This window comes from Oryctolagus cuniculus, chromosome 2 (genome assembly GCF_964237555.1).
Source record: "Oryctolagus cuniculus chromosome 2, mOryCun1.1, whole genome shotgun sequence".
Taxonomy (NCBI): domain Eukaryota; kingdom Metazoa; phylum Chordata; class Mammalia; order Lagomorpha; family Leporidae; genus Oryctolagus; species Oryctolagus cuniculus.
The window spans coordinates 100,184,335-100,201,506 of record NC_091433.1 but is presented as its reverse complement, the minus strand read 5'-3'; the positions used below and the strand labels follow the sequence as shown (position 1 = coordinate 100,201,506).

At 45.8% G+C, this 17,172-nt stretch overlaps 1 protein-coding gene across 16 annotated transcripts in view; it reads left to right on the top strand.

Annotated features, from left to right (window-relative positions):
- Positions 1 to 17,172, top strand: part of LIMS1 (LIM zinc finger domain containing 1) — a 153,500-nt gene that overhangs the window by 83,920 nt on the left and 52,408 nt on the right. Inside the window, exon 1 of one of the 16 annotated variants that reach the window (XM_002710016.4) lies at positions 9,294 to 9,753. The exons of 13 other annotated variants lie outside the window; for them this stretch is intronic. In XM_002710016.4, the coding sequence (XP_002710062.1) occupies positions 9,647 to 9,753 (107 nt within the window). In that variant the 5' untranslated portion in view covers positions 9,294 to 9,646. Of the gene's footprint in view, positions 1 to 9,293; positions 9,754 to 9,899; positions 10,052 to 17,172 lie in introns of those variants that run through there. 2 more of the 16 variants (XM_008252922.4, XM_070068689.1) reach the window with 2 other exon arrangements.

Sequence of the window (17,172 nt, the reverse complement as noted above, 5' to 3'; positions counted from 1 at the left end):
TACACTTGCACAGTACACATATACCATGCATGTGGCACATACATACACAATTTTTTTAAAGGCAGAGACTAACTGACAAATCTTCTGTTTTGTTCCCTAAATGCCCACAATAGCTAAGTAAGGTAGAGGCCAAAGCCAGGAGCCCAGAACTCAATCTAGGTCTCCCATGCATGCGGGTGGCCAGAACGCAACTCCATGAGGCATCAGCTGCTGCCTCCCTGGATATGCATTAGCTGGGAGCTGGGATTGGAGCCCAGGCTCTCCAGTGGGATGCAGGCGTCCCAAGCGGCATCCTAGCCACTGGACTGGATGCCTGCCCCTATTCTTTTTTTTCACTCAGCAGTACAAGTGTACTCCATAAAGTTTGTGGAAAAGAGAATTAAAATGTAAATTTATTTTGTTACAGAAAAAATTGAAATCTGTGTATTGTTTTTTACATGATAATGCATTTTCCACAAGCTTTGTGAAGATCCCCTTTATGCATGGATTTCAAAAAAAGTTTTGCACCAAAGTAGACCTATCTTTTCATTCCATTTTTTCGTGAACCACCTGAAGTACACTTGTATTATCATGAACTCTTAGATAAGCTTGGTCCCCATGTAACAATATTGAAAAGTGGTACGGCATTTTTCCCCCATCTACTTGAAAGGCAGAGTGACAGAGACATTGATTGATTCACTCCCCAAATGCCCACAACAGCCAGGGTTAGGCCAGGCTGAAGCCAGGAGCCCGGGATCCCGTTCTTCTATATGGTAGCAGGGGCCCAAGCACTTGTGCCATCCTTCCCTGCTTCCCAAAATGTATTATTAGGAAACTGGTTAGGAAGCTGTACAGCCACTGTTCCAGCTGGTTGTTCGGTGAACTAAACAATTTCTTCCTCTCTTCCTTTCCTTTCTTCCTTTTTTTTTAAAGATTTTATTTATTTGAAAGTTGAATTACAGAGACAAAGAGACAAAGAGAGGGAGAGATCTTCCATCTGCTAGTTTACTTCCCAAATGACCATCTGGCCCAGGCCAAAGCCAAGAGCTTCTTCCAGGTCTCCCATGTGGGTGCAGGGGCCCAAGCATTTGGGCCACATTTTGCTGCTTTTCCAGGTGTACTAGTAGCAAGGAGCTGGATCAGAGTGGAGCAGTCAGGGCACGCATTAGCATCCATATTGATGCTGGTCTTGAAGGCAGCAGCCCAACCCACTGAGCTACAACATCAATCCCTAAGTACTTTTGTTTAAAAAGGACCCAGCTCAGGTATTTTGTCACGGTCACACAAAACGGACTAAGACAAATGCTTTTTCACATCAGATGGATGTCTGCATTGTTGTTTTCAGTGTAATAGTGCTCTAGTTGAAATAATTATGTCTTTCTAGAAATCCTTTCTTAAATTTCTAAATCCTAGTTTTTTATCATTGAATTGAATATGAGTTGGGGAGAAAAAAGAAGCACCAAATGAAAGGATATGGCTGATAATAGAAACAAGGCAAGGGGCTGGTGTTGTAGCCTACCAGGTTAAGCCAATGCCTGTGACACTGGCATCTCATATGGGCACCAGTTCATGCCCTGGCTTCTCCATTTCCTATCCAATTCCCTGATAATGGTCTGGTTAAAGCTCAAGTGTTTGGTCTCTGCCACCTGGGTGGGAGACCCGGATGAAGCTCCTGGCTCCTGGCTGCAGTCTGGCTCAGCCTTGGCTGTTGCAGCCACTTGGGGAGTGAACCGGTGGAAGGAAGATCTCTCTCTGTCTCTCTTCGTCTCTGTAACTTTGACTTTCAAATAATTAAGTAAATCTTCAAAAAAAAAAAAAAAAGAAAGAAATGAGACAAGAGAGCCCCTTTTTAAAAATGTTGTTGCGTTTGAGACAAAGAACTTGGTGACTATTTTCGTAACCTGCTGGAAGTGATTCTGAAGCAATTGCTGCTGTGCTGACAGTCCTGCCTGCTAGTAGTGAAATGTGCGCTTCATGAGGTGGGAGTTGTGTAAGCTTCTCAGGGCACACCTCTTGGATTCCAGGGCGTGGAAAAGAACTGCGTTTTTCTTCCTCATTCTCCGAAGATCAGAATTACAACTTTGTCACAGGACTGGATGTGAGAAATCACGGTATCTTTTTCTCCTCTTGCACACAAAACTTCACCTATTTTTTAAAAATACATACTTTTTTATTGACTTGCAAGGCAGACAGAAAGACAAACTGACATCGAGAGGTCTCCGGTTCACTGGTTCACTCCCCTCATGCCCTCAATAGCTTGGGGTGGGCCAGGCGAAAGCCAGGAGCCACCAGGTGTCACACGTGGTTGAGAGGAACCAAAGTACTTGGGCCATCACCACTGCCTCCAGCAGTACACCTGGAACCCATGTGGTGGTTTACCTCCAGGAGAAGCCGCCACCCACCACCCTGCTTTTTATTTCTTTATTTTTTTTAAAGATTTATTTGAAAGAGTTAGAGAGAGAATCTTCCATCTACTGGTTCAGTCCCCGGATGCCACAACTGCCAGGGCTGGGCCAGGCCAAAGCTGAGAGCCAGGAGCTTCATCTGGATCTTCCACATGGGTGTTATGGGCCCAGACAATTAGGCCATCTTCCACTGCTTTCCCAGGCCATTAGTAGGAAGCTGGGGAAGTGGAGCAGCTGGGACATGTACCAGTTCCCATATGGGTTGCCGGTGTCGCAGGCAGTGGCTTAACCTACTGCGCCACAATGCTAGACCACCACCACCACTTATTTTAATGAAGATTTAGTTTAAAATGCATTCAACAGCTGTAGATAATCTATAAAATATATAGTAAGTGGGTGGGCAGAAACTGGTCGTAGCTATGGTATCTAAAAGGCGGCATTAGCACAGGTAGGTATGTATCTTGTTGTTTTTTTTTAAATTTTTTTTTTTATTTTTTTTGACAGCAGAGTGGACAGTGAGAGAGAGAGACAGAGAGAAAGGTCTTCCTTTTCCGTTGGTTCACCCCCCAATGGCCACTGCTGCCGGCGCGCTGCGGCCAGTGCACTGCGCTGATCCGATGGCAGGAGCCAGGTGCTTCTCCTGGTCTCTCGTTTGGGTGCAGGGCCCAAGGACTTGGGCCATCCTCCACTGCACTCCCTGGCCACAGCAGAGAGCTGGCCTGGAAGAGGGGCAATCAGGACAGAATCCGGCGGCCCGACCGGGACTAGAACCTGATGTGCCAGCACCGCAGGCGGAGGATTAGCCTGTTGAGCCGCGGCGCCGGCCTGATATGTATCTTGTTTTAAGTCAAATCATGTAAAAGCTAGATTTATAAGAACATTCTCACTTATGAAAAGATCACTACTAGAATTCTTTCTAAAGATAATTTCATTTAGAGAATGACCAAATATTCTATTTTCTGACATTTAACTTCGTGATGTGCAGTTTTTCAGAATTATACTTAATCTGTCCAGTGAGGGGCATGGAAGTTTGCCCACAGTGGAGAAAGTGCAGGCCCTCACACATCTGTCTTGTGCTCTTCCTGAGACATCAGCCCTGTACTGGGGAGGGGGGACTCCCTGTTCTCTTGCAACGTTGTGAGTGTGTGTTCTCTTAGGGTGTGTTGTGGGACTGGAGACAATGAGCACGCCCTTTGGTGTCCTTTTATGTCCTGTCTGTGACCAAGGAGAAGGGGCCCAGGGAGTGTGGATCAGGAGCAGCAGTCTTTTTCCTCTGCTCCTGCCTCCGCATTCAGAGGCCTGGTGTGCACCAGGCTTTGGGGAAGAGTTTGTTGAGCAGCTAAGTATATACTCCCTGTAGTCCTATTTCATCCAGGAGTGGGTTTCTGGTGGAAGCTGTGATGCTCAGGGGGTGTTGTCAGCACTGTTCATGCTGTTTCACAGGGCCTTCTTAGAAGCAAGCGGTCTCAATCTTGGGAGAGACCATTGAGATCATCTGATTTAGCTGCTCTAGCTCCAGATGGAAATATTGAGGCTCCAGTAGTTACAGGACTTCCTGTCTGCTTAGCAAAGTTTCCAAACGTGGAAATACCAGCACTTGGTTCCCTTTTGTGCCCTTTCATCAACCAGCCCTGTACTTTCCTTGAGCCCCTTAAAGATACAGGATTGGATACATTATTTGAAATTTCACTCAAAATTCTTTGGAACTATGCCAGGAAAACTTACCATATTATGTCAGTGCCTTTGCGTCCATTTGGTAATTATCCAACAGAAGACTGTAGGTGACTGGTGTTGTAAGAGAGACTACTGCAGATTTCTGACTCAGAATAGCACAGTCAGGTTTGCGTGACCTTTTGATAAAAGCTCACCCTAGCCACTTGGATGTGTCAGCGTTACCGGAAGGCTGATTATTGAAAAAGTTCAGAGGAGGTTGTAGATGGTGACAGTGTCATCTACTTGTGAATGGGCTGTATTTTTGGTGTTTTCCCCCCACTCTGAACAGTTTTTTGTACACAACTGTACAAAAAACTGTGTGTTCCTTGCCATAGTTGATTTTTTTTTTTTTTCATTTTATTTCAAAGAGAAAGAAAACAAACCTTCCATCTGCTGGTTCACTCCCTAAATACCCACGATTGCTGGGACTGGGCCAGGCTGAAGCCAGGAACCAGGGACTCAATCCTGCTTTTCCAAAAGGGTGGCAGGGACCCAAGTACTTGGGACAGCATCTGCTGCTCCCAGGTGCACTAGCAGGAAGCTGGATCAGAAACAGAGCCAGGACTTGAATCAGGGATTCTGATACCATATGTGGGCAACTTAGTCTCCCCCGCCCCCAGTTCTGGTTGATTCAAGCTTGAACCTACTCAAAATGGGAAACTGTTGCCTGGACTCTTCTGCCTAGTACTCTTCTGTATAATACTTCCTTCATGTCTGTAGCCCAGAGGGGCCCCATTTAGGTCTTCTAATGTGTGACTAGCAAAGGAGTGTTTACAGGATGAATGTACATGGGAAATAGTGTCTGAAAGGACAGTCTTGTTTTATTAAAGTTTGGTTTTCCCTGTAAATAATTGTTCATAAGATAAAACTTAAAGTATAAAAGAGTTTTGTTTTTGTTTTTATCAAGGTTAAAAAGTTAGTGCAAAACCTGGCATTTCTTCTCTTATTATATATCACACAAGGAAGTCAGTGGCATGGCAATGCAGTAGCTGCAAGACCAGTTTGCCAGCCTTGGATCCCTGGTATAAAAGGTACCATCAGGATCCCCGGTTAACTGTCACTTTGCCATGTATGCTAATATGCAGCTCTCTTAACTGTACAGGTGAAAGATCTGATGATTCAGCGACAGTAGTGATCAATTGTAGGGGCTTAATGTTCCAGTAGGTTTGCTTACCTTCCTATACCTGAAGGGTCACCAGGCTATTATAAGTTTAGGTAAAAATCTAGATTATGTTTTCTTATCCCAAGTGGAAAGTTTTTAATCCTTAAGGAAGGTGCTGTTCAATTCTACAAATATGAAACCTTCAGGGTTGTTAGAAACTCTAAAATCTCACCAAGAAAGTAAAATTTTCCAAACTATCCAATGGATATGTCTTTTTAAATCCCTTTTAGGTCATATTGTGTGTTCACTGCAAAAACATTTTCAAAATTCTGGAGGATTCATCTCAAACATAGCATTCTAAAATGAGTAGGCTGTCAAAATCAATTGGTTAAATAAAGCAAAGAATTTCTTTATCTAACAGATGGGAGTGTTTGCCTTATCCCTGGCCCTCAGGCGTGGTGATAATTTAGATATAATCGAATTGCTGCCCTCCAGGAGCTGGTACCCAAGGGCAAAGGTGGATAGGAGCTAGCGTGTCATGGGGTCCTCTGATGGTGAGGACATGAGGACACATGGGGAGCCCTGGGAGGAAGGGGATTGTGTTGTATGGGTTCTGGAAGACTTTGTGGAAAAGCTGGTCCTGGTGGTGGCATGACCAGGGGCTGGTTCTGCCAGAGACACTTCTAGTCTTAATGAGGCTGCGTGTGCACAGGCTGGGAGGGGAAGAGGAGGGACAGTGTGTCCTAGGAACTGCCTGGTGTCCAGTGCATGGGGGTGGGGAGCAGGCTCAGCTGGCGCCAAGTATCGCCAGGTTCTCCCCATCGGGCCTGTATTACAAACAGGGTCAGTAAGTGATCTGCTTACATGTTGAAGGAGAGTAAGACTGGTGGAAGAAAGGTCCGTCAGCGGCCGAGAGAAGTTAAGAGGGGACGAAAGGAACTTTTCTGAAAGCAATATGTAGCCCAGTGCAGGCTCAGAGTAAATACACGATAAGTGAACAGGTGAGAGGGAGGCAGTGTTGGTGGTGGGCTTACTCCTGCGCGTCTTCCGCAGGAAGGCCCGTGACCCCAGAACATGGGCAGCTGTGGGGTGAGAAGTTAGACAAGGCGGAGACAGGCTGTGGGCAATGCCCCAAAGAGCTACATTCAGTGCAGAGCGTAAACCTGGAGGGGAGATCAGTGCCGGCTGTGCCCGTGACATTAAAAACAGCCTTCTGCTCATGCCAGCAGTCAGAGCACAGATCCAAAGAAACCCTGCAGGTTGAGGTCAGGGCAGGAGAGAAGGGAAGGCTGTAGGGATGGGCCTGGCGGTTTCTGTGAGCTGTTCTCCCTTGCTGTCAGGCCTGGAGTTGTAGCAGGTCGGAAGCTCCCCATCAGGGACCCTGTCTGGGAAGAGCTGTGATCCTGGGTTGTGAGAACTGTGCAGGCGTGAGGCCTTGAGGAAAGTGAGAGTGGAGATTCTACAGGATGGGTCTTTACAGATTTTATTCAGAGTGCTTAAGTGAAAAGTCTCCTTAGGTAAGTGAAAGGCAGTGAGGGCAGTTACCCAGGCCTCGGCACTGTCAAGGTCATCTTAAGACAGTGAAGATCCGCCCGTTCTTAGAATTGAGGCACAATTAATTGATAACTCGGTTTCTGTGGGAAAGTGTGTTTGAAAGAAGTGAAGATGGGGACCTGAAACCCCGCTTTGGGCTGGCAGCTCCTGCTGTGTACACTGGGTGTGTCCTTGCCCCTGGTGCTAGTTTCGGGGACTCTGTGTGGGGAGGAGCTAGTCCATGGTGTATTTTGTGGCTTTGGTGCTTTTTGCTTTCAGAAATTATGTGGGTGCCTGCTGGTGCCTGCCTGTTTTCCTCTAGTTCTCCTTCTATCACTGTCAAGTCTTAGTGCACCAAAGGGGGCAGGCAGAGAGAGAGGGCTGTGCTTTCTACATCACTGTCTTCGTGGATGAGACGGCTAAAAGAACTTTCCCCAAAGGCCCAGAATTTGGTTTTATGCAGTGATGGCAGTTTCATTAGAATGTATGCACTTATTTGCTGAAATTCCTACACACCAAGCCCAGACATCTTAAAAGTCAAAGGGCAAGAATTGTTTCAGCGTGCTTGTTACACAGCTTGGGGACTGTTTTTTTCTGTTCCTCTATTCACATCCTTTTAACCCTAGACTCATCAGAAGTGGGACTCCTCCTACATGGTAGGTGTTTCCTGTCTGGTAACCTTCAGTAGTCACCATGCTCTTTGTCCTTGTCAGCACACTGTATTCATTTTTTAATCACCTTTTCCCATAGAAGCAGGTCACACTTAATGTTGGGTTCTATGTTTGCAGAGAATATACAACTGATTTGTATTTTACTCTTCAGACAGCTGGATGCCCAGAGTGAAGATCAGCGGTTGTTTCTCTTGTTTTTTCACATGTCTTGACCAAAGGTTAAAGAATGGATATTCGAGGAGTTCTAATCTTACATGTTTCTGTTACTGTAAACTTTAAAACTTTCCCTACTTTAGATCTTAGGCTCATACGGCTTTGGAAGAAGACTTGCAAATCTTCTAAACTATTTCTGTTTATTTTATTAAAAAAAAAGATTTATTTAGTTATTTGAAAGGCACAGTTACAGTGAGGGGTGGGAAGAAATATATATAGAGAGAGATCTTCCATCTGCTGGTTGACTCCCCAAATGACTACAATGGCCAGGGTGAGGCCTGCCCAAAGCCAGGAGCTTCTTCTAGGTCTCCCACGTGAGTGCAGGGCCCCAGGCACTTGGGCCATCTTCTTCTGCTTTCCCAGGCGCATCAGCAGGGAGCTGGATTGGAAGCAGAGCATGGGGACTCTAACCTGAATTCCCAGGTGGGATGCTGGCATCACAGGCTGCAGCTTAACTCACAGTACTGCAACACTGGCCCGTCTTATTTTCTTTTAAATAAAAAGTAAAGACATGTTTCCTGACTAATTAAATCCAACACACTAACAAAATCACTACATTTTCCCCTGCATCTTCAGAAATGTTTATATTTTAATGGCTGTTAAAAAAGTGATTTGTTTTTTATTTGGGCCATGGAACTAGGGTCAAACAGTGACCCTAAGGGAGCTAAGGATGTCCTGAGTGAGAATAAGATAGAGACACTGCTTTCCTTGTGGAGTATCCTAATGCTTGTATTTATAATGCAGATACTCCTGGAGAGGGGAGTATATTAACTCTCTGTCCCTTAGTGTAAAGAAGGTATTAGACCTATTTGTGCTATTATTGTTGAGGGGATTCTAGAAGGCAAGAGGATGGTACAAGTTGTTGAAGAGAAATTCTCATTCGTACCAGAATCAAGCTGTGGTATGGTGATTTGTACTGACTGGGGCTAACCCATTCAGAGGACAGAACTGTGTCTGCCCTTGTACTCACATCATTCGGGGCTGAGGGACAAAGAAGTGGTCTTCCACACCCCCGCTCACATCCAGCATTGGGACTTTCTTCCCGATGTCGCCATCTCAGAGAAAACATACGAATAAAACAGCATTTAAGCTGCCACCTGCGACACCTACATCCCATATAGGTGCCAGTTCTAGTCCCAGCTGTTTCACTTCCCATGCAGCTCCCTGCTGATGCACCTGGGAAAGCAGTGGAAGATGGCTCAAGTGCTTGGGCCCCTGCACCCACACGGGAGACCCAGAAGGAGCTCCTGGCTTCTGGCTTTAGCTTGGCAGTTGGTGGCCATTCGGGGAGTGAACCAGCAGATGGAAGATCTCTTTCTGTCTCTCCCTCTCTCTGTGTAATTCTGACTTCCAAATAAATAAATAAACCTTTTTTAAAGAATCATTTAATGGAGGTTGACAGAAGAAAGCATCTTCCTTTCGTTTGGAGTTTTTGAGTAATATTTAATGAGAGAGGGTGGTGGACTTCCTTCCCCTCCACAGAGGATTTAGAGTGGTGAGAGGGAGGAATTGGACTGCTTCCCGCTAGGAGGGTTTTTTGTTTTGTTTTGTTTTTTTAAGGAAAATGTCCCAAAGAGCTCATGATGACAAGGCACTTTCTTTAAACTGACAGCTGCCTGTGAAATGTTAATGGATTTCCTGGCAAATAAAACCGGATAGGACCCTTCTTTAGTCATTATCTAACTGAAGCTTTTTAGCTCAATTTTAATTCAGAACAGTCCTGAAAAGGCTTACAAAGGAATCTGTGTGATTATTCCCAACAGTAACACTTTGCTTATTAGTAAACATGTGGGCGACCGCCTTCTCGGCGGCAGGTCCCCCCTCACCAAAGTGCAGGGCCCAGAGATAAGGCAAGTCATGCCTTGCTGAGGAGGGTGTGTGCCTGCGAGAAACAGGAAGCGGTGCTCTCGCAGCCTGGCCTGCCCTGCGTGGAGGGTTCCAACTGTGAGTCAGGTGCGCTGAGGTCCCTCACCGGGAGACACGGCAGCCGCGCTGCTTTCAAGTGTCAGTGGCCTTGTGTGGAGAGAAGTATGACTGCATTACGACTGAAAGAGCTTTCGCATTCAGGTCTCTACCGGAGAAGGCGCGATCGTCCTGACAGTTTGAAGCTAAATGGGTTACCGGAGGGAGAGCTCAGGTGAGCGCAAAGTCAGGCTCGGCTGGAGGGCGAGGCACCTTGGAGTTGCGGTGGGGATTTCGTGTCCAAGTGGATGCAGTAGGGGCGTCCACACTGAGCGGGAGGCGCTCAGGCTGTAACTGCAGACTGAACACAGTCCTGGGGCTGAGCTGAACTGGAACTCTTTCCCACTTAGGCACAAATCCTTTGAGTTCTTTTAGCTTTTCTCCAGACCTGCAGTGTTGCTGTATCTGCAAATGAGATAACCAGACTAACATTTTAAACTGGAAGCAATTGGTTTTCTTCCTCCACCGTAAAGGTACTTTGTTTGGGTTTATTAGTGCATTCTTCTGTGAGGAATTTTTCTGAGCGTTGGTGGCTGGTTGCTTTGGGTGGGGGCTGGGAGGGTTTCTGGGTTCTTTGTTATTGAAATAGTGTAACAAAGGAATGCTGTACCCGGGAAGGAAGGGCAGGAGAAATCTGGAGAGGGCTTTAACCAGAAAGCCCAGGGCTGGGGCGCTCAAAAGTTAATTTGCCTAGAACACCAGCGTTCTACTCTTGCTGCTGCTGCTGCAGAGCGTTTCAGAGGCGGGGTTCTGAAAAGTCCCTGCATCACGCAGCCCGCGTGTGGAGGCTTCGACTTTCTGTTCCTGAGATGAAATGCCGCCTGTTCAGTGCTGGCCGGGCTGCAGTGCAGGCTTCCTTTCCTTTTTTTTTTTTTTTATTTGTTTGCTGTACAGTGTGTCCTTTTTTTTTTTTTTTTTTTTTTTGGGATTCCTTATTTCAGTGTTCGAATATTCGAATATTCTGAGAACATGGCAGGTGGGCTATCTGTTGTGTACTGTTGCTGTTTTTCCTATAAACTCATTTTTTAGACTATATTTTAAATTCTGTTTAAATGCGACAGGAAAAACATGGCAGGCTTTTGAAAACTTCTTTAAATTTGCACTTACCATATGGCCAGCTGTACACAGGAAGTGTACGTGGAGAGAGAAACACTTATTTGAAAATTAACTGACTTTCACCTGTTTCTGAAGAGGGGCGTCGCTTTAAAAGACTGGTAATTGTTGCTACTAACATCAGAATTTATTTCCTGCTATGTCAGGTGTCTCTTAATGTGTCAGGTGTCTTTAATGTGCTGACAGAATTTTAAACAGAATTTCAAAAACTTTGAAGTTTGAATTGTTATAAATTTCAAGTGTTGGGTTATATGTTGCTAACCAGGTAGAAAGCTGGAAGTGAACTATGTAATTGACACTTATTTATAGACTATAATGTATGCTGAATACAAGAGTGAAGCTGTCAAAAACAGTTTTAATTTCAGAGTTGGGGTTCTAGAAAATTCCTTTTTAAAAAAACTGAGGGGCTGGTGTCTGGCTGCTCCACTTTCAACCGAGCTCCCTGCTGATGGCCTGGGAAAAGCAATAGAGGATAGCTCTAGTGTTTGTGCCCCTGCCATGCATGTAGGAGACCCAGATAGGAAGCTCCTGGCTCCCAGCTCCAGCCTGGCTCGTCCTTGGCCATTGCAGCCGGCTGAGGAGTGAAGTAGGAGATGGAAAGCCCCACCCTCTCTCTCCCTCTCTTGTCTCTCCTTCTCTCCATGTAATTCTGACTTTCAACTAAATAAATAAATCTTTAAGGAACTAAAATAAAAAATGGAGATATGTAAAACAGCATTTTAAATCAGCCCTCCTGAATTTATTTTGAGACAGTAGCTGAAGCACTCATGAATAAAATGACCTGTGTGCCCAGGGAGGTGGGTAGTTACATAATGAACAATGATCTTTAAAACAACCAGGTTTTTTGTTTTTCTCCAGAATATAAAGAGGGAGAGTAGTTGTTAAATATTGCTTGCTCCGGTACCTGTGATGTAAGAGACTTGCGTCTCTGCTACTTCTGCTCACTAATGCAGTGAACGACTGTTTTCCTTATTTAAGATCACAAGTTAGCCAGGAAAAGTAGACAGTTGTTTTCTCACATAATTTTTGATGAGCTTAGAGAGATTGGATTCCCCTCAGCTCCTGTTTATACCTGGCCTGTTTTTAGTGTTAAACTGGATTTCTTAGCTTATAGGAGTCAGAGAGAATAGACTTTAGATTTAGGCACACCCACATATCGACAACATTGTATTGAACAAGGTATAAAATCTTTTTTTAAAAATATTATTTTATTTATTTGAAAGGCAGAGTTAGAGAGAGAGAGAGAGAGTGAGAGAGAGAGGTCTCCATCTGTTGGTTCACTCCCCAAATGGCCACAATGACCAGGGCTGAGCCAGGCCGAAGCCAGGAGCCAGGAGCTTCCTCCAGGTCTCCCAAATTGGTGCAGGGGCCCAGGGACTTGGACCAGCTTCTGCTACCTTTCCAGGTGCATTAGTAAGGAGCTGGATTGGCAATAGAGCAGCCAGGACTTGAACTGGCACCCATATGGGATACTGGCACTGCAGGTGGTGGCTTTACCCACTATGCCACAACATGCCACAAGTTATAAAATCATTTGCACCTTGGTTGCTTTTCTTTATAATGGAGATAAGAATAAACTACTGTTGTTGAGTATGATTTATTATCTCCTAAAATCCTTACCACCACCTCAGTGAGGCAGGCATTGTTAACAGTACCACAGGGTTGGTTAACGCACCAGTTAACTAATTTTCATGGTGTGCATTTGGTATCCAAAATAGATGCAGTGGTGAAGCAGGCACACTGAGTGCTACCAGCAAGTGGCCTCCCTGTGAGCAGTCACTTTGAACACGTGTATTACCAGATGCCTCTCACGCTGTCTCCAAGACTGCCCGAGATCCACTCTCTCTCCTAATTCCTTCTTACACATTCATTTTCTTGACGTGTTTGTGGAACCTAACAGAAACGTTGTCAGAGGCCCAGGAGAGCTGTAGCCATGGTCAGAAAACAGTACCCCCTTCAATGGAAGATTGCTCTGAAGCATAAAATGCAAATATTTAAAGAACACCGTAGTACACGTAAAAATAGTTCTGGCTTCAGACTTTAAATTGTTCATGTGGAGGGCAGCAAGACACACATGGGACGGTGCACATTTCTATTTTAAAGCAGTAAATACGACGTTGCGTAGTTCGTACAGTTGGTCCCTGTATCGGAGGGTCGTGGAGTGAGGTAACTCACTCCCCTTCCAGTGGGCACAGGAACCACTCTGAACGTCACACCTTTACCAGTGCTGTTCCCTTTTCCCCTGAAATTTTTGATGCCCCAAAGTAGCATCTAAGAAGCACCCACGTATACAAACTTACTCCCTAGCTACTTACTCTTTTAGATTATGTGGCACCCAAAAAAGTTTTGTTTTGGGGCGTGTGTGTGTGGGTGTTTAAGGATGTCTGAATGACAGTTACACCCGAGCAGTTTCCTCCCTTCATAGTTCTCAGAGTCACTTTTGCTCACCCTCAGATATCAGGGATCTGTAAATAACTGATCGGGGGATACCTGAAATTCAAGTCTTTGCTGGCTGAGTCTAAAACATATTTTAATCCAGGGTTCGTCCAACCATGACCCTCATGCCAAATCTGGTCCATAGATATATTTTTACATTTTCAGATAGTTGGAAAAAATAATAAAAAGATGACTTTTCTTGACATGGGAAAGTTACCTGAAATTTACATTGCAGTGTCCATAAATAGTTTTATTGGAACACCGCCATTTTCATTTGTACTTGTCTGGGCTGGATTTGTGCTGCAAAGACAAAAAGTGTTTGCTGTCTGGACCTTTGCAGAAAACCTTGGCTGACCCTGGTCTAGTGCTAAGATAAAGAACCCTTGATGTTTCTCTGTGGTTCTTTAGTTATGCCTCTGCCCTCCACTCCCTTCCTCCCAGTTAGGATAAAATCATGCCTGGATAAAATCAGGGCTGGGCAGCATCTGAAATGAATGTGAATCAAAAATGGACTCTGGGGGCCAGCATTGTGGCACAGCGCCATGTGGGCACCAGTTCATGTCCCGGCTGCCTCACTTGTGATCCAGCTCCCTGCTAATGGCCTGGAGAGCAGCGAAAGGTGGCCCAAGTGTTTGGGCCTGTGTGACTCACATGGAAGACCTGGAGGAAGCTCCTGGCTCCTGGCTTCAGCCCAGCTCCTACTCATTGGGACCACTTGAGGAGTGAACCAGTGGATGGAAGACTACTTTCTCTAACTCTTTCAAGTAAATAACTCCCCCCCACCCAACGTACTCTGAAGCATGTGTCTGTAACGGTTTAGGGGTACAGTGGGATGTGAGAGTACAGAGCATGCACCTGTGAGCTCTTTGTAGGTGGTGGGAATGTTGGTGTCTTGGTTTGAGAGTGAAAACTCAGATCATGTGTCCCAGGATGACACACTGCCGTTCACAGAGCTCTTGTTGTGGGCCAAGCACAAGTAAGGGCTCAGGGCACACACGCCTTTGTGCCTGCACCTGTGTGAACAGATGCGCTTAGGGTGTGAGTTTCCTTGGAGCGCTGTGTCGCAGTTTGCTGTTTGCTTTTTGGCTAACCAGCTGTTCATAATTGAATCTTAGAAATCCCAGTCTGTTGTCATTATTGTCCGTTCTCATTACTTCATGGTTTAGAGAGAGCACCCTTGCCGTGATCGCAATGAGCAAACACCTCACACGCTTAGCGCAGCATTTTTTTCTCTGTGGTCAATTCGTTCACGCTGCTCTCTGACAGTTAGCAGGACTTTCTCTGCGACGTTTCCTCAGGTGCTCCTGTCGGAACCACTGTGTCCCAGGCTCCCCCACTCCCTCTCGCCTCCCTGCCCAGGTTACAGGGAAGAGCCGTCCCTCATTGCCTAGGTCTGCAGCAGGAGCCTGCCTGGTGCCTGAAGGGCCGGCACCGGCCAGTGCCTGCCTCTCATTGGCTGAGTGAAGGCACGCCCCGCCCTCTCTGTCCTGTCGTCCTGGTTAACTGACAGTTCACACCCGGAGCACGGGAGACCTTCAGAGAGGCGCTGTCTGCAGAGGCTGCGTCGTGCTGACGCGGCGCTTCTGCAGTGTTTCGGGAAGCCTACTTTCTGAGGAGAAACAGCCTTCCTCTGTCGTCTAACATGAAACTTACAAATATCAGGGCTAGTGCTTTAAAATCAGGTCTGTCAAGGAAATATTAAGAAGTCGTCGAAAGGCTGTAGTAAAAATCCTTTTTTGTTTCTGCGCTGCTGAGAGACATTTAGGAATGAATCTCGGCTTTAACAGATTCAACCTGTAAATCTTTCATTGCACGTTAAGTTTTCAAAATTATTTACTATTATGACAAGTTCTAAGCTATTAATAGTTGTAATTGCTTTTCTATTTTTTAAGAAAACGTAAAAACTTGGAGTATCAGGGGTAGATCACACATATGAAAAAAAGCATTTGTCTGGAACTTATGCCTTACCTGTGTACCATTTATTTTATTTTTTTTTTAATTTTAATTTATTTGAAAGGCAGAGTTAGAGAGAGGCAGAGGCAGAGAGAGAGAGAGGTCTTCCATCTGCTGGTTCCCTCCCCAAATGGGCCGATCCAGAGCCAGGAGCCAGGAGCCTCTTCCAGGTCTCCCACGCAGATGTAGGGGCTCAAGCATTTGGGCCATCTACTGCTTTCCCAGACCATAGCAGAGAGCTGGATCGGAAGTGGAGCAGCCGGAACTCAAACTGGCACCCATATGGGATGCTGGTACTGCAGGCGGTGGCTTTACCTGCTACACCACAGTACCAGACCCATGATTTATTTTATATGTATTTATATATCTGGAAACATAGTACCTTTATGTGTCTGTGTGACCCACTGGCTATTCTGCGATTAAAATAAATTTTGAATACATTTCCTTATAGGAAAAAAATTGCTTTTAGAAATAATAGCCATTAAACATGTTTCACATAAATATAAAACTCCTGAAGTTGGCTGGCGCCGCGGCTCACTAGACTAATCCTCCACCTGTGACGCCGGCACACCAGGTTCTAGTTCCGGTTGGGGTACCGGATTCTTTTTTTTTTTTTTTAACTTTTATTTAATGAATATAAATTTCCAAAGTACAGCTTATGGATTACAATGGCTTCCCCCCTATAACGTGCCTCCCACCTGCAACCCTCCCCTTTCCCACTCCCTCTCCCCTTCCAATCACATCAAGATTCATTTTCGATTCTCTTTATATACAGAAGATCAGTTTAGCATACATTAAGTAAAGATTTCAACAGTTTGCTCCCACACAGAAGCATAAAGTGAAAAAATTAGGTGATTTTTTAAATGATGATGAAATCAGATCAGACCTATTGTCATGTTTAATCCCAGTGAGAGTCAAGTTGGGAATTGATAATTTCTTCTTCTTCTTCTTCTTCTTCTTTTTTTTTTTTTACAGAAGATCAGTTTAGTATACATTAAGTAAAGATTTCAACAGTTTGAACCCCCATAGAAACACAAAGTGAAATATACTGTTTGAGTACTCATTATAGCATTAAGTCTCAATGTACAGCACATTAAGGACAGAGATCCTACATGAGGAGTAAGTGCACAGTGACTCCTGTTGTTGACTTTACCAATTGACACTCCTGTCTATGGCATCAGTAGTCTCCCTATGCTCCAGTCATGAGTTTCCAAAGCTATGGAAGCCCTCTGAGTTCTCCGACTCTTATCTTGTTTAGACAAGGTCATAGTCAAAGTGGAGGTTCTCTCCTCCCTTCAGAGAAAGGTACCTCCTTCTTTGGAGACCTGTTCTTTTTTTTTTTTTTTTTTTACAGGCAGAGTGGACAGTGAGAGAGAGAGACAGAGAGAAAGGTCTTCCTTTTGCCGTTGGTTCACCCTCCAATGGCTGCCGCGGCTGGCGCGCTGCGGCCGGCGCACCGCGCTGATCCGATGGCAGGAGCCAGGAGCCAGGTGCTTTTCCTGGTCTCCCATGGGGTGCAGGGCCCAAGCACCTGGGCCATCCTCCACTGTACTCCCTGGCCACAGCAGAGGGCTGGCCTGGAAGAGGGGCAACCGGGACAGAATCCGGCACCCCGACCGGGACTAGAACCCGGTGTGCCGGCGCCGCTAGGCGGAGGATTAGCCTAGTGAGCTGCGGCGCCGGCCCTGTTCTTTCCACTGGGATCTCACTCACAGAGATCTTTCATTTAGGTTTTTTTTGTTTTGTTTGTTTTTGCCAGAGTGTCTTGGCTTTCCATGCCTAAAATACTCTCATGGGCTTTTCAGCCAGATCGGAATGCCTTTAGGGCTGATTCTGAGGCCAGAGAGGGCACTGGATTCTGTCCCGGTTGCCCCTCTTCCAGGCCAGCTCTCTGCTGTGGCCCGGGAGTGCAGTGGAGGATGGCCCAAGCGCTTGGGAGACCAGGAGAGGCACCTGACTCCTGGCTTCAGATCAACGCAGTGCGCTGGCCGCATTGGCCCTTGGGGGGTGAACCAACGGCAAAGGAAGACATTTCTCTCTGTCTCTCTCACTGTCCACTCTGCCTGTCCAAACACACACACACACACACACA